This window comes from Anarhichas minor, unplaced genomic scaffold (assembly GCF_050575085.1).
Source record: "Anarhichas minor isolate MPS153535 unplaced genomic scaffold, ASM5057508v1 ptg000027l, whole genome shotgun sequence".
NCBI lineage: Eukaryota > Metazoa > Chordata > Actinopteri > Perciformes > Anarhichadidae > Anarhichas > Anarhichas minor.
The window spans coordinates 22,541,687-22,558,648 of NW_027466473.1; the positions used below are offsets into that span (position 1 = coordinate 22,541,687).

A 16,962-nucleotide genomic window follows, 5' to 3' on the forward strand; every position below is an offset into this window, starting at 1 on the left:
CCTCCCCTCCTCCCCTCCTCTCCTCCTCTCCTTCTGACTCAGCTAAATCTGTTCAACGCTGCAGCACAGTTAACATTTAACACCTCGAAGACAAAACATGAGCCGGACTCCACAGGAAAACTTCAAAGGGAGCTGCTGCATCAGCACCTCTACTGACAGGAAGTATTCAGATCCTTTTACCAAAGTAAAAGTACTAATAACACACTGTGACAATACTCCACCACAAGTACAAGTCATGCACTCGAAACCTTATTTAAGTGAAAGTATTATCAGCTAAATGTACTCAAAAGAATGAAAAGTAAAAGTACTTATTGTGCAGTAGTGTTTTACTATTATTTATGCTTCTGGATTAATATTACTGCTGCATTATTGTGCATGTTGCATGTTTTTAAACTAGTTTAATCTTCATCAATGCATCATATTCTATAAGATCATCATATGTTTGTAGCGTCGCTGTCCTGTGAGAACCACGTATCTCTAAAAAGAACAACTTTGTGACAAGAGTCTTTAAAGACTTTATTTATTTTAATAAGTAGGATAAGGGAACTCTTCATCCTTCAGTTTATCACAAAAATTCAGCATCAACATATCTGGAGATACGTGGCTTTCACTGGACATAAAGTTGTGTAAAGTGGAAACACTTTAGTTCAGTACAAGTACCTTGAATGTGCTCTGACGTACAGTACTTGAGAGTAAATGTAGTTACATTCCACCACTGACAGGCAGCCAGAGGGGATGTTTGGATTGGACATTCTTCAGCTGAAACCGACTCTTTCTCTAATCTGCTGCTGGTTTGTCCCCAGGATTATTGCTGCCTTCACTGTCTGTGGTTAAAAACAAACAAACAAACAACTTGGAAGTACTCAGAAGTTGCTATAAAGATATCATAGTTGTAGCTTTCTTCTGTTCACTGTCAAACACTATTAAAAAATCTAGAACAATAAACCATTCAACCAAATTCCTGTATTAACATAGTAATTAATTAGATAAGCATTGTGAGCATGTTAGCACACTGACATTAGCACTAATGCTAATTAAAAGCAGAAATTCCATAATTTATATCAAACGTTAGCACGCTAACATTTTTTTACATTCTTTTTCACTTGTATCATTATCAGTACTAGGATACATTAATACATATTATATTAAGACAGTAATAAATAACAATGTCATTGTGAACATGTTAGCATGCTGACGTTAGCAAATGTTAGCATGCTAAACTAAGATGGTGAAAATAAACTAAATGTCTACTGTTAAGTCAGTTCGTGGCGAATACTTTAAGTAATAACATCATTGTGAGGATGCTAACATTTGCTAACGTAAGCTTAATGGTAAATATACTTCTTAAACTTTATTTTTTTATTTGGGGACAGAGTATTATATCAGTCTCATTCCAAGCACACATAAATATATTAAAATTGTGATATATAGTCTTGTCATTGTGTCATGTTAGCATGCCGCCATTAGCATTTAGCTAGGTCAACTCCACCAGCCCGTTTGAATTTGGACAATAATAAATATATTGACGAAGAATACATTGCCAACACATAAAAAATGTAATATCTGTAAAATAAAATATTCATCGCACTGATTAATTGAAAGTATTAATGGTATTTGAGGATGAAAAAAAGCATCTTTTTAGTATAATTTCCACATTAAAAGTCACTAAAACAGGATGACGTGAGGCTTGAAACCCATTTTATTATGACAAATGTACAAGATCAGATTCATATGAAATAACAGTAAAGTTAACAAAAAATGTAAGGAGCAGACAAGACACCAACAACCAGTCTACTAGCATCTATACACGGTGGACAGCGTGTCTTTCCTCCCAGATTCGCCATGAGGTAAATAGGAAACTTAACACTTCAGTCATTGGCACCGACTTCCTCCTTTAATTATCGCAGCCTTTTATTTATCTCGCTCCTCTCTTCTACGCAGGTCTCGCTACAGGTTATTTCATAACCGTGAGATACAGAATACGTTTTCTCCTCGTCTGTGGAGAATTTAAAACAGGGTTACATACAGCACACGGACACCCACGTTCCTTTACTCTCGACTCAACCCACCAGAACACATACCTCTAATATTACATTTGTAGAATTGGGTTTTTCTTCTATATCCTGTCCAGCTAATCTAAAAGCTAAATATGTGTGTGTGTGTGTGTGTGTGTGTAGAAGCCAAAGTTGTGTGCACTGCAAAGCAGCACATATAGGTTTTTCTGACGTGGAAGTCTTGGCCGTCGCCGGGTTTTTATAACGGTATGATAAATAGTGGTTTATTTCCTCCGTGAAGACCATGCTGAGACTAATTTACAAAATATTTTACAAACAGGCTTGATTTCCTCGCTTGAATCAGATTCAGCTGTCCTAGATTATTTCCTCAGATAATCCTCTCTCTCTTCGCCCCCCCGAGCTTCTGTAACATGCCTTTAGTAGGTCAGTGCATGCTTACCGATGCAGTTTCACTGCAAAACGATGAGATTCTGCGGCGCCTACGTCTCAAGTCCATCAGCTCTAACGCAATCAGGAGATCCTTAAAAACATGCCGAAGTTTTCTGGTTTTTGTTACAAAAAAACAACAGTTGTGCCAATATTACTTCCCCTACAAAAGAAAACTATTAAAAACTCATGCAATCCTAAAAGAATTGCCCAATATATATTTTTTCCCCATGATTAAAAAAATGCCTCTAAATATATTACAGCCAAAAAACTACAGATATACACACAGACTGGTTCCAGCAGAGGTCAGTGAAGTCATTGGTTTGTTTGTTTTCTGTCCATTTTTCCCTCATTCAAAAAACTGCATCCGCACTATCGCTTTAAAAACAACAAGTTATATCACTAAGTTGGTTATTTTATACAATCTTGATTTGGTTTGAGGTCTTAAAAAGTCGTCGGTTTACTGCAACCGGACCCAAAGTTAACTCAAGATTATGAAAATAGAGAACGTGAATAGAAACACGGGAAGATCCGGGGGGGGGGGGGGGGGGGGGGGGGGGGGAGAATAAGAAAACAAAGAGAAAACAAAGAGAAAACAAAGAGAAAAGAGGGTGTTTTGGGGTGTTTTTGGAGCTTAGTGTTAACTTAGTTAATAAAAGCGGTTTTGCAGGTTTTTGAACCTTTCTATGAAGGAAAGTACAAATAAAAAATAAGACACTTTACATTTGAGATATACAAAAACAAAAAAAATACAATATTAAAAAATAAAAATCACAAAAGTTAACATAAACGTAATAACTGGAAACTAGACTAGAGCTCAAGATTAGGAGCGTTTGTTAACCCAAACAAACTCAACAGAGGGTTCACCACTGATACTGATGGCAGCGCACATAGTTAAAATAATTATATATGTATACAATATACAAAAGCTACTCTATCAGTCAACGAAACATGGGGGGGGGGGGGGCTGACAAAAGAAGGCTGGTCGACTAGTTTTTAGTCTAGAAAGTTATTCGACAAGAACAAAGTCTCATCTGAAGCTTTCACACATGATGTTTAAAGTCACAGAATAACAGAATAGCTTGATGCAATAGTTGGACATTTTGAGTTAGATACCGCTTTCATGTATTAAAACTTATCCGAGCGTTAAATATTAGGCTCTGGCTTGCAGTCGGGGTAGCTTAGCTTAGCACAAAGACTGGAAACGGGGGGGGGGGGGGACAGGACAGCTAGCCTCTGTTTGCTCAAAAGGTAACAAAACGCACCGACTGTCACCTCGAAAGCTCTTTGATTAACACGTTATATCTCATCTGCTGAGTAAAAATGAGTGACAAAATAAAAGTTGCTTAAAATACAGCACATTCCTGTTTTTATACATGTTGGACATAGCTAGCTACTGTTAGCATAGCATAGTCACGATAGCTAGACGCAAACAACCTGGTTCTCTGGTCCTGTTTGACCAGTAGAAAGAAGCCCCCTTGTAGCTAAGCTAAGCTAACTGGCTGCTGCCTGGAGTCAAATAAATTATCACTTTTCCCAAAATGTAAAACTATTCTTTTAAGGGGTAAAACGTACCACCAAGGTTGTTCTTCAAATAGATGCCCCGAACTTTAAATCATTTATGGAGTGACTTATTTTTAAAATATCTTTAAAGCATCGTTAAGCATTCAAATAGGCTTCTTTAACCACTTCCTACACTTTAAACTATTCCATTTTCCAAAAATAAAAAACGTGATTATGCGAGAGGAGGGAGGTGGTTTGGCAGTGGAGCTGGATGACGATGATGAGGAGGATGAACGGATTCTTAAACAAAAGAGCGTTGATTGTTTGGTGCCTTCGTTGTAGAACAATCCCACAGGGACAGACTGGTGGTCCAGGTCTTTGCTGAGACCCGAGGTCCAGATGACACACGTAAAAAGGACGATAAGGAGGTGTTGGTGGGGGGGAGGGGGGAATAATAAAGTTAAGCAATATAAAAATACAATACCACAAAAAAAGGAAACAGTACACCATTATTATTATTATTTTTTTTTTTTACAAGTCTTCGTTATTGCAGACGTAATCCACGAGGTCTGTGACTCCTAACAGGTCATCTTCGTCTTCCTCCTGCGGTGCCACCTCCTGGCCGACCTGACCGTTGGGCGCGATGGCAACAGCTAGTGTGGTGCTGATGTTTTTGGGTTGCTCCAGATGTGTGGCGGCGACGACGGCGGCAGGCCGGCTGACGAGGCTCTTTATCGGGCTCTGTCCGTTGGTGGGCGGCAGCTCCGCTGGATTGCAGTCCACTTCGTTTGTTCCCTTTGACTCCTCGTTTGCTTTCTTCTCCTTCGTTTCCTCCTCCTTTTCCTCCTTATCCTCCTCCTCCTCCTTTTCCTTCTCCTCCTCTTCCTCGCTGTCATCAGAGTCGATGCGGTTCACACGTTTACGGATCGGACGGTCCTCCTCCGACGATTCGTCCGAGTCGTCGTCTGAGTCGTCGTCCTCGGAGGCTCTCCTTCGTTTGAGGGCGAGTCGTCGGCGCCGCTGCCGAGAGTCGTCCTCCGAGGAGTCGGCTCTCCTCTTCAGCCTCCGGTCCCTCGACTCCTCCTCGGAGCCTTTGGAGGAACTCGCTGTGGAGAAAAGAAAACAATTTCAGCCTGAAGTTCTGCCACGATCACCGGGAGATCAATGTGCGACAGCGGTGTGTGTGTGGAGTCAACGGTCCTCTGTAGCTACGTATTGAGCTACACATTAAGACCGCCCACTTTTTAGTGGTTCATTTAAATCTGTCTTGTAACTGTACAACGCTCAAATATTCTGTTTCCCTAATAAATACGTCTCAGTACAGAAGCTGAAGACGCTCTAACTTTGGTTTCACTGGCACTTTAAAAAGATTCACGGGGTTTTCTTTGTGATTATCTGTGGTAGTATTTGGCACATTTTTTACTCTTAACCTTTATTGTTTTATTATTTTTAGCTTCCCTTTTATCTTTATGATGTTTAGCATTTTGGTATTTAAATACATTTCCCTTTATACGATATATTTATTTACTGTGTTGCATGTCACAACGGCAATAACTTGTTACTGTATATCCCCGAAACACAAACAAACACTTCTTTAAAAACATCCACATCCAGATATTTGATACGTACCGAGTACAGGTAAAATAAATAAATCATTTAAAACGTGGTATTTTACAATAGCTACACATGACAAATGATCAGATTTCTGAGAATAGCTTAATTTAAGGCTTGGTATGTATATCTAACACATATAGTGAGGTTTCTTATCAAGAGTATCTTAATGTCACTGTCCGTGGTGCTGAACACACCTTTTAAGCCAGCAGCTAGTTTGGACTTTTAGTTGGTCATTTTGTAATATAATTATCTGACATATTAGATAAATGCTTTATTACTAAATCTACTGTGTGTTTGTGACTGACCCTCGCTGTCGGAGCTGTCCTGGCGCCCTCTGGGCTTCATCTTGGACTGGTTGGTTTCTGCCTGAGAGCCTTCGGACTCGGACGTCTCGTGGTAGTTCACCCGCTTCTTCTGACTCCGCCGAGACCGCCGTCGACTCATGTCCAGATCGCTGTCGCTGTATTCGCTGGAGCCTTCGGTCACTGGACACACAAAATAATAATAATAATAATGATAATAATAACAGACCATAAAAAAACATTAAAAAACGTAAAAACATTTAAAAAATATACCTATTTCATCTTCATCCTCCTCGTCCGTTTCCTCCTCTTCATCGTCCGAGTACCCTCTCGGTCTTCGCCGCTTTCTGGAGCTCCGCCTCCGTTTCAGCGTCTTCCTGCGCCGCGAAGAATTTTTCCGCTTTCTGTCCAAGTCACTGTTGCTGTTCTCCGAGTCGCCCTCTGTGTCGTTTTCGGACAAGACAAACTCTTCTTCCGAGCTGCATCGAGACACGAACAAACGCTTTAAATGTAAATATTTGACGTGACAGAGTTCAGTATTCAGCTAAGAGCAAACCAAACTCTTTATTTTTTTATTTAACTCACCTTTCACTGATGCGAAACTCTTCCTCACTTTCCTCCTCGTCCACCGTGCTGTCGCTGTCCAGGTCGTTCAGTCGCCGGCGTTTTTTCCTGCGCTGGCCGGCTGGAGGCGGAGGCAGAGGCGGCCGGCCGTTCTCTTTGCCCTCCTCTGCTTCCTGAAGGATGGTGGACATGTCCTTTCCTCTGTGCCCCGTGATGTTGGCCATGTCTTTACCCCGACCAGCTCCTGTGAGAACAAGAAAAACCTGCATCATTTTCTCAGGATCTTAAAAAAGAGACAGTTCAACATTTGTTTTAACATTTTTACTCGAGATTATGTGACGATTTTTTTTGTCGTTTTTACATTTTTGTATGAATTTGTGCGCTTCAAGAGAAGCTGGTATGCTGATTTTGACATCAATCTTTCCATCTAACTCTCATTTTTATCTTTATTTTGACAAACGACAGTGGATAAGATGCAACACAGGTCCCAAGGCCTGAACTGAAGCTGGTAAGACGCGGTTAATTGGCATGTTGCTGTAACCACTCAGCGTAGTACTTCCGCTAAAGACCGATAACTCGTGTCCTCGTACCTCCGCCTTCTGCTTCTTGGATGTCTTCCTCAATCGCCTCCTCGATCGCCTCGTCGAAGTCATCAAATCTGTGAAATGAACATCAACAAAGACAATACATACATTTTAATGTGTGGGAGAAGATATAAAACTTCTAAAAGCATCAAACAAGATGCATTAAAGGTCTAACTAAACATATCAAACATTCATTACTACTATATGATTTATTTGTATTTTCATCATATATGCTGTATCAGGTAATATACAGTATTCTTAGTATTGTATTATTACTGTACATATATATATATATATATTTGGACAGTATACTCTTGAATATATTTTTACTACATACCATATATTTATATAAACGTAAATTTCTTCATCTTATATTATAAAATAAACCTTTTTTTGTAGTAGTTGAGAAATCATCTAAACAAGAACCATTAATTGTAAAAAACAAAATACAAAAATTATCATATAAAACACCCCAAAAGAATAATTTACTTTTATAAAATATTAGTACACCGACCTGTAGCTGATGGATTTCTTCGTCCTCGTTGACCTTCGACCCCAGCTCTTACTTCTCTTTGTTTCCTTCTTCTCTTTGATGATGATCTCCGGCTTTTCTTCCTCCACCTCGCCCTGAAAAGAGCGAGCGTTAGTCGTCTACCGTCACAAACACCAGCGGGTGAATACGTGGATTTGTTCGGCAAATGTGCAAACAAGGATACAGAAAAAGGACACAGACAAGGATACAGAAAAAGGACACAGACAAGGATACAGAAAAAGGACACAGACAAGGATACAGAAAAAGGACACAGACAAGGATACAGAAAAGGGACACAGACAAGGATACAGAAAAAGGACACAGAAAAAGGATACAGAAAAAGGACACAGACAAGGACACAGAAAAAGGACACAGACATGATGCACTTACTGAGGGCGTGATGATGTTTTCAAGGCTGATTCCAACGTAGATGAGACGCTCTTTCCTGGAGGAGATAATAAACATTAAGACAGGTTTCAATGTCAATTAGGTGCAATATGGAAAATAAACAAAACAATACATGTCACTAAATGTAGCATGTGTGTTGGTGTTCAAATGTTGGCAGCACTGAAAAGCTTTTACGGTGAAGGAGCTGAAATTTCATAATAAAAGATAAGATAGAACTTTATTAATCCTGAACAAAAGTCTTGTGCCAGAGTTTGATCAAAGATTACAACAGAATAAAAATAAATATTAAAACCTAATAATTATAAACACAGACACCAGTGAATAGAACAGAATGAGTAAGGTAAATAAATAAATGTCTCACCTCCTCTCGGCCCGTTCCTTCTTTTTCAAAGCAGCGTCGAGGTTTGTGAGCTGCTCTTCTAGTTTGTCGCAGAGCAGCTTCTGCAGAGAGGATTAACGAGGGGAAACATTACAACATGTTTCTGTCTTTCTGTATAATCTCTTTAATATGTGGTGCTCTGACTGGTGCGTACGTGTTGACAGGGTGAACAGAACCACTCTCCGTCGGGGATGATCATGAGCGGAGGCCTCAGGCAGGCGGTGTGGTAGCCGCTGTCACACGAGTCACACAGCAAGATCTGGAAAATCAATCAATCAATCAATAAAACCACCAAACTACATCTTCATGCATGCTGATATTTTTGTCCTAGTTCTATAAGTCTTCTGTCTCTTCTATCTCCCTCTTTCCTTTCTGCCTGTGAATCACTTATTAATCTGGTTACTTGATAAATTAATGTAAACACAGGTTGGTACATGAATGACAACCCACCAGCTCAGGGTGATTTGGAAGACCACAGTGTTTGCACGGGTCGTCGTTGGGAGGTAGGTCGTCGTCCGAGGACGTCGAGGAGTCCGAGCTTCGTCTTTCTCGGTTACGGTTACGCCGCTTCCTGCTTCGCTCCACCTTGAAGTCTTCGTCGCTGTCGTCCTCGCTCTCCTCCTCGCTGGACTCCTCGGAGCTGTTGTCGTCCTCGGAGCCTTTCTTTTTACGGCGCGTTCGCGTGTTGGACCACCGAACCCTCCGTCTCTTTCTCCCCTTAAAGAAGCACAGCGTGGTGACTTTAGAAGGACAGCTCAGGAAATGAAGAAGGTGTCTCTGTCATTTTTAAATGCTTTTTTGTTTCACCTTCCAGGAGCCCATCGGCTTCAGTTCAAAATGCTAAACATGGCTGCATGTTTTGGGAAGTTAAGGCTGAATTTGTATTCAAACATGGGGACATTTTCACCGAATCTTAGCCGGTATTGAGCCAAACTCCATCCAGAAAACAGGAATTTTAAATGTTCTTTGCTCGACGTCTTGTGGACAAACCTCACAAAACAAGACTTTTGTTTACAGTGGGAATCATTATGTGGTTATTTCAGCATCTTTTTTGATCCTTTTACTGCAATGAATTGCATGCAAACATCAGAGCATTCCTTCTATTTGATGAAACTTTCATAACAGACGTAGATAGTCTTACCTTAGGTTTGGGCTGACCCTCCTGATCAACCTTTTTCTCTCTTGGTTTCCTTTGAACAGCTTTCACCTCCTCTTCTTCCTCCTCCTCCTCCTCCTCTTCTTCCTTCTCACCCTTGTCTTCGTTCTTCTCGGCTTGAGACTTCTCCACCTTCCTGTCGTGGATCTCCACGGCCTTCGGCGTCGGTCTGGAGATCCTCGGTGATCTCCGGAGAGATCTCCCCGTGTTGGCGTCTGACTCAGAGTCTTGTCTCTCGTCTCTCTGAAGCGCAGCTTTCCTTCGGTGGCCTCGGGGCTTGATTCTCCGACAGGAAGTCGGAGTTCCTCCACCGTTCCTCACCTCTTTCTTTGCTGCAGACTCTTCTTCACTTTTGCTTTTACCGTCCTCGTCAGCCGGTTCTTTGTCTTTCTCCGTTTCAGTTGAGGATTTGCCGTCGAGTTCTTTGCTCACACTTTGGGAACCGGATTTCTCCAATTTGGTCGATGTTTCGCTCTCTTTATGAGCACGTTTGTTCTCTTCTGTTTCATCCGTTTTTGAAAGTTTATCCGTGGTGGAATCCTTTTGATTTTCAATGTCTGTGTCCTTTTTCTTGTTAATGTCTGTGTCCTTCTGTTCCATGTCTGTGTCCTTCTGTTCCATGTCTGTGTCCTTCTGTTCCATGTCTGTGTCCTTCTGTTCCTTGTCTGTGTCCTTCTTCCTCTCTGATGACGGACGCTCTGCTTCTGTATTTTTTGTTTCCTGTTCGGTTTCTGGTCTGTCTGTCTTTTTATCACTTTCTTTAGAGACGGGTGTCCTCTCAACAGCGCTGGATGGTTTATCTTTCCTTACAGAAGCTTCCTCTGTCCTACGTGCAGCCGAGTTACCCTCAGCTTTGTCTTCTTGTGGCTTTAAATGGTGTTTAACAGCTTCACAGTTGACCGTCTTCTTTACACCTTCAGGCTTTTTACTCTTCTCTTTACCCATCTCTCCAGCAATAGTCTCTGAGGATGCACCGGCTTTCTCCGTCTTCTTCTCCGCCTCTTTGACCCCGCGTTGCTTCTCCGCCTCTTTGACGCCGCGTTGCTTCTCCGCCTCTTTGACGCCGCGTTGCTTCTCCGCCTCTTTGACGTCGCGTTGCTTCTCCGCCTCTTTGACGTCGCGTTGCTTCTCCGCCTCTTTGACGTCGCGTTGCTTCTCCGCCTCTTTGACGTCGCGTTGCTTCTCCGCCTCTTTGACGTCGCGTTGCTTCTCCGCCTCTTTGACGTCGCGTTGCTTCTCCGCCTCTTTGACGTCGTGTTGCTTCTCCGCCTCTTTGACGTCGTGTTGCTTTTCCGCCTCTTTGACGTCGCGTTGCTTCTCCGCCTCTTTGACGTCGTGTTGCTTCTCCGCCTCTTTGACGTCGCGTTGCTTCTCTGCAGGTTTCCACGATGCGTCTAACTTCTTAATAACAGAAGACCCAACGCTCTCTTCAGCGTTGGATTTTCCTTCTGATTTATCGCCGGTAACCGGTTTCTCTGCCCTTTTAAGGACCTTGTGGACCGTCTCGTCGCCGACTTTTAGCATTTCTGTCTTTTTAATGACGGACGGTGAGTCAGCAGATTTCTTTGCGGTGTCCTTGTCTGTTTTGATGACTCCTGGCTTTTCTTTAGCCGTAGATTTCTCTGCATTAGTCTCACGTGCCGCCGGTTCTTTAGCGTCACTCGTTTCCGTTTGCTTCGCCGCTGTTACATTTTCTTTAGTCTTACTCGACTCCTCTGAATCTTTTGACTCAACTTCTTTGCATTTGACTTTCTCTGACTCTCCGGTTTTATTTGATGCCTTGTCTGTTGTACAAGACTCTTTTGAAGTTTCTGTTATTTTGTCTTGCTCTTCATGATTGGACGGCTTCTCCGCTGCATTGTTTACGTCTTTAGGTAAAGGCGACGGTTCTTTTGGAGACGCTTTCCTTCCTTTCGGTGCAGAGCTTTCCTGTTCTACCTGCACATCTAGATTATTTTGGCCCGAGTCTTCTTTGTTCGATGCGACTGAGAGCTTCTCTGCACTGCGAGCGTCATCCTTTTTACCCTTCGCATCCTCCTCCTCTGTGATTTCAGAGTCCTTTTCTCTCTTTTCTACAGATTTACCAGCAGCCGCTTCAGTCGTCGGCTCTTTGTCGACGTCTTTTTCTGGCGAATGACTCTGGAGAACGTTCTCTGACGCAGGCTGAACTTCTCCATTAATATTTAAAATCTGCGCTTTCTTAGGCTGTTCGGGAGTCGGGTCCGCTTTAGGAGCTTCTTTGACCTGAGAAACCGCCGTGTTTTGCACTATGATGCCGCTATTCTTTTCAAAGTCTTCACTGAACTTCATCCCTCTCTTTTTCAGAGGGATTTTGGCCTGTTGGTCGTTCAGCGCTTGTTGAATCTTCTCCGCGCTGCTCTTCTTGGCCTCGTCGGCCTTTTCTGCTTTTACCGACACACCCGGCGTCTCAGAGACGGGTTCGCTTGTTGTCACCGAGCTTGTTTTAGCGTCAGACACCTCCATCAGCTCTTCTTTAGCGTCCGACACCTCCATCGGCTCTTCTTTGATGCTTGGGGCTTTCGAACCGACATCGAGATCCTCCGCAGGTTTTTCTGAACTGAGCTCCGCTTCGCTTTTACCTTCGATGACGCCATTCACAGACAATTTGTCGTCGGAAGTTTCAGATTTTAAGTCGTCTTTCTGCGTTACTTTCTCGTTATTCTCCGTCTTTGGTGAGACCGGACCGACGGCCTTGGTGCAGTCTTTGCTGTCTTCATCCGATGTGTCCTCGGCCTTTTTAACTTCACCTGTAACGTACATATGAAACAAAATCACACGTCTGCTCTAAAAATAGTGACTGGATGCTTTGATATGGTTTGAATGTTTGGTCTCAAATAGTTGTATACAGTGGTGAAGTGTGTGTTGGTTTGTTAGAGTTGTTTCATTCATAAAGGGACAGTTCACCCTAAAATGTTCTTACCCGTAGAGCTATTCATCGATCTAGATTGTTTTGGTGTAAGTTGCCTAGTTTTAGAGACGTCGGACGTAGAGATGTTTGCTTTATCTCTAATATAATTGGACTATATTTCACTCGGCTTCTGGTTCTTTAAAGCACCAAAATCAAGACATCTAAAAATCTCAACATCAACGTCTCTTTCCAGAGGTCATGACCTGGTTACTGAAGGTAATCCACAGACTTTGTCGTGAGCAGTTTCATGTGAGAACTTTTATATTTCTGCCATAGTTCAGAGTTACTTTTTCAGTATTCAGAAAGCAGTCGCAGTTGTTTTAACAAAACTAGAAATCTGTAAACAAGTGTAGTGTAAAAGTCTTCTCCTCACCCTCAGGTTTGTTTTCTTGATCTCTCTTTAACAGCTCGGGGTCGATTTGTGTCTTCAGCAGAGCCAGAACCTCGGCCAAGTCGTTTCTATCTCTACAGGAAGAACAGAGAGGATACATGTCATCACTTCTTAAAGTACTCCGCCTTTATAGAAACCTCTTAAAGATCACTTCATGGACAGCGTATTTGTTGCTTACTTGACGATGCATTTCCAGGAGGACCCGTCCAGGTCGTCCTGCTCCTCCAGGTAAACTCTCACGTTGTCGTCCTGGTCCAGCTGGAACCAGTACATCTGACCGTCTTTGTCCCGGCCGATCGGCTGCAAGCGCATCTTGTCCGGCTCCTCCTCGTTGATGGCGGTTTTGAACTTGACATTTTCGTCAAACTGACACTCGCACAAATACTGGCAGAAAGAAATACAACAACATCCGTCACTGAGACTCATAATTATCTTTAGTGGTTTAAAATCTAACTTTCTTGGGTTCTGTGAGTGAAAAAAAAAGGTGGAATTAATCCCACCAGAGGATTCATAGTTATTTTGCTGGAGAGATCGTCGCACACGGAGCAGCCCAGTTAAAAATTAAAAAGGGAAACGTAGCGTCTAGTCTTGGATACAACCCTTTATTTCTTCAGACATAAAATGTTTTTTAACCAAACGGTTTTCTTCAACAGACTCCGACACCTTCAGGCGGCAGAGCTTCGGGCTAACAGGCGAGTAAAAACCTTCATTTAGACGCATAACTAATACGCTGTACACGTGTCCAAAGAACGCTTCTAAAAGCAGAATAACATCGGCATGAAGCACATGTGGTAATCGGTAAATGCTGTTTATAGTCACCAGTATTAAATTCAGAATATTGTCATATAAGTGGAGTATTAGTGAGCATGTAAAACATCGTCAGCGCTGCTGTGGCTCTGGTCCATTTCCTACTTCCAGAAGCTAAACCACGGCTTCTTTCTCTCATCTTTAAATCTGCAGTTAAAAAGGAAAATTATTCTAAAAAAGCAGAAGCAGAATAAAAACCAGCGCTCTTACTTTAAGGATCCCCGTCTTGCACTCCGTCGACAGCTCCATGTACCCGTGTTGTTCGAGTTCCCACGCCCACGTTGTGTTGAACTCTTGACATATCTGTAAAGAAACAGAGATTTAAATCAGACGTGAACAAACATTACATCTGAAAACATTCTTTGGTTTTCTGCTCGTCTGCTCGGTTTCAGCCAATTGTTTTGATTTACGTAGATATGAAGGGCTCATTCTAAGCTAAAGGAAACACCACGACTCTTAGTTTAAGGAGATTATACACGAATGAAAACAGTTATGATTATATTACATTTCTCACAAATAGATCCCCGAAATCCTACAAACTGTCCCTTTAACTTCATCCGGTGAACAAAAGACACGACTAAATGAGCGACTGGATGTGTGAACAGAGTCGTTTTCTTTATAAACAGTGGAAATATATCAGATGTTTGTTTATGGTTTCTTTCAGTTTGGTGTTTTTATTTTTGTACCAATCCGCCAAAAATATGACTTCCCCCCCAAACTGTTGTTCTACTTTACTTTCATACACGTGTATCATGTTAAAATGAACATAAAAGCTCAAAGTTATTCACTTACCTTCACTAAATACTTCTCCCAGCGGTCGGCTGACACAGACTTGCCGATCTTCCTCAAAAGCTTGACGTGAAGATCGACGAGCAGCTTTGGAACTGAGGAGAGATTACAGACACTTTGTGGTTATTAAGTTTAAACACATTTTAAATACAAAGTAGCTCCAGTTACACACAGGAAATAACAGGGACAGAAATCAGTAATCAGCAGCTGTTAATTGTTAATAAAATGCTGATTTACAACACACATAACCGCAGATTTCACAACCGTAAACCTCCTGAAATATTGTTTTTATTATTAAACTAACAACTTGAACACCAGCATCCTGATGAGCACTCTTAACTTTGTTCATATTCACGTTGTTCTATGATTTGATTCTAAATGCATTTGGACTCAACTTCACAGTTTTTCTACTTTTCACAAGTAACTGATCTTAAAAGCTTTTGGAAAAAGAGCATTAAGACATAATGAATAATAAATCCAGATATCTAAACTCAGTCTGAAGCCGATGTTCAGAAAGTTATGTTATGTTACAGCTCTACTCAGAATACTGTTTTAGTATTGACTTTATGAAGTTTGTAAGCTTCACTCGTTACTCATTTCTCACTGGATTGGGGTGAAACTTGTACCGAACATCCAAGAAACGTTAAGCATAATGTGCAACATGTTTTCATGTAAATAGTTAGTAATGTTTGACAGTAATCAATGAAAATATATATATTTTTTAGCCAAACGAAGAATCTTTCATTTTCAAACATTAATATCTCCATAAGTTTACATATTCTTGCAACCAAATTTTGTTTCTGCGTAGTATTAATATAGTTTTGTCACATCTAGAAGTAATTTGGTCATGCATTAAATGTAAGTAGGCCTACCACAACTGTAACTTCATAAAGTTGAGCTGAAAAATCCACTTTAAGGTATTTTGACTGAATATTTTCCAAAGACAGATTATTTCAATTATTTCCCATTTTAAATATATATACTTGTGTATATATATACATTTTATATTATTCCATCATTTTTTTAAATATATTTAGTGAATTTCTTATCTTATCTTTATTTTGAAAGCTTCCACCGGAAGTCGTCACCATCACCCGGTGGCTTAACGGAAGCTGTGCAAAACCACTACATGGCACAAAATATTTTAACTGTTAATAAAGTGCACAATCGCGTGCCCGCCAGAGATGATGACATCCTCGCTAATTAAATACCAAACTCCACGACGTGTTGCACGAACGATCGCCATCTTTCACCCCCTCAACATAACTACTATCGACACACAGATCTTGTCTTGTGTTGTGTTACAAACGGCAGATAAAAGGCTGGAGGAGAAACAATTAAGCCCCATTTCAAAAAGCTGCAAAAGTGAGCGAAAACCTCAAGTAATTCGGTGCGTTCACACCTGAATAACCGTTTTATTTACGTACAGGCGCGTTTCCTGCTTCGAGTAACGGCTCTGAGACGCGGTTGAGTTACATTTAAGGTTAGAAAACCACACAATAACACACAACTGAGCTAACGTAGCTGCTAGCATGCTAGCACGGTATCATCAACGGTTCAAGTCTCTCCTCCTCCGCCGTTCAGCAGCTGGGTGTCTCGCGGGCCCTCACCTGAGGATGTGTCCTGCAGGTATCTCTCCAGCTGCGGGAAGGTTAGCTCCGGCAAGTCCAACAGCACTCCGTACCGCTCCAGGAAGGAGCAAATCACTGCGTAATTTGGACACAACCCGGGGGAAGAACTCGCCGTTGCCGCCGAAGCAGCCATCTTTTTCCACACCAGTGTCAAGCCAGCCGGAATAGAATACACTACTTCCGGTGTTAACAAAATAAAGCGTTGATCGAAACACGTTTTCTTCATCTTTCTGTTATTGTTTTGAAGTCACAGAACTGTAAATCACAACACATTTATATATTTTTTTACTTTTTATTTTATATTCGTACTGTACAGAATGCTCCTCCTGTTTTAGCACATGCTAATCTATACAGAATGTAATATATTTGATGCCATGGGTGCAAAATATAACAAAAATAAGTACTCGTTTTTAAATGTATCTGCTACTGTCAGTGTGTTAAAGTACATACTTAAACTTTCTTGCATGTAAACTTAAACTCTGTATCACAGTAACACCAAAGTACTTTTCTGTAGTTTTTATAGTATTTTTGTTATATTGTAAAATGCACCTTTGCTCATAATTTATAACTCATTCATGACTCATTTGAAATTTGCACAGTTTCTCTAATTATTTACTGTTTGTTTAATTTGTATCCACCTTGTTTTCTTTGTAGTTATTTAACAGAACTAATATTATTATATGTTATTTAAAAGACACATGTTTCACAGGTTTGAGTCGGTGACTTGATTATAGTTTAAATAACACTTCAATGGATCAGACAGGATTATATAATCTGGATTATTCTTCAGGGGTTTCGTCACATTTCACCAGAAAACTTTTATTTTTGTACATCTCTAAACCACGTGGAGGAAAAGTACCTTTTGCTCTGCTCGCACCACCAGCAGAGGTCAGTGTTCAGTCACTTTTAAACATTCTAACAGAATGAAGACG

General features: G+C 41.2%; 1 protein-coding gene across 1 annotated transcript; it reads right to left on the reverse strand.

Annotated features, from left to right (window-relative positions):
• Positions 1-1,676: 1,676 nt before the first annotated feature.
• On the reverse strand, positions 1,677-16,179 carry rsf1b.1 (remodeling and spacing factor 1b, tandem duplicate 1). The gene is made up of 16 exons (XM_076101870.1): positions 16,010-16,179; positions 14,403-14,494; positions 13,821-13,913; positions 12,982-13,187; positions 12,786-12,877; positions 9,469-12,251; positions 8,778-9,044; positions 8,482-8,586; positions 8,310-8,389; positions 7,931-7,985; positions 7,523-7,635; positions 7,015-7,082; positions 6,446-6,668; positions 6,134-6,339; positions 5,864-6,043; positions 1,677-5,050 (listed from the first exon to the last, which is right to left on the reverse strand). Exons 1-16 carry the CDS (start codon positions 16,161-16,163, stop codon positions 4,476-4,478), a joined length of 5,292 nt encoding a protein of 1,763 aa, XP_075957985.1. The 5' UTR covers positions 16,164-16,179; the 3' UTR covers positions 1,677-4,475.
• Between the last annotated feature and the right edge of the window lie 783 nt (positions 16,180-16,962).

What these genes read in the sequence shown, in the direction of transcription:
- rsf1b.1 (XM_076101870.1), bottom strand. Translation starts at nt 16,163, where the DNA reads ATGGCTGCTTCGGCGGCAACGGCGAGTTCTTCCCCCGGGTTGTGTCCA. An exon ending in AAGAAATCCATCAGCTACAG is followed by an intron (nt 7,083 to 7,522) that starts GTCGGTGTACTA and finishes TTCATTTCACAG; the next exon opens with ATTTGATGACTTCGACGAGG. An exon ending in GGACAGCTCCGACAGCGAGG is followed by an intron (nt 5,051 to 5,863) that starts GTCAGTCACAAA and finishes TTTTCTCCACAG; the next exon opens with CGAGTTCCTCCAAAGGCTCC.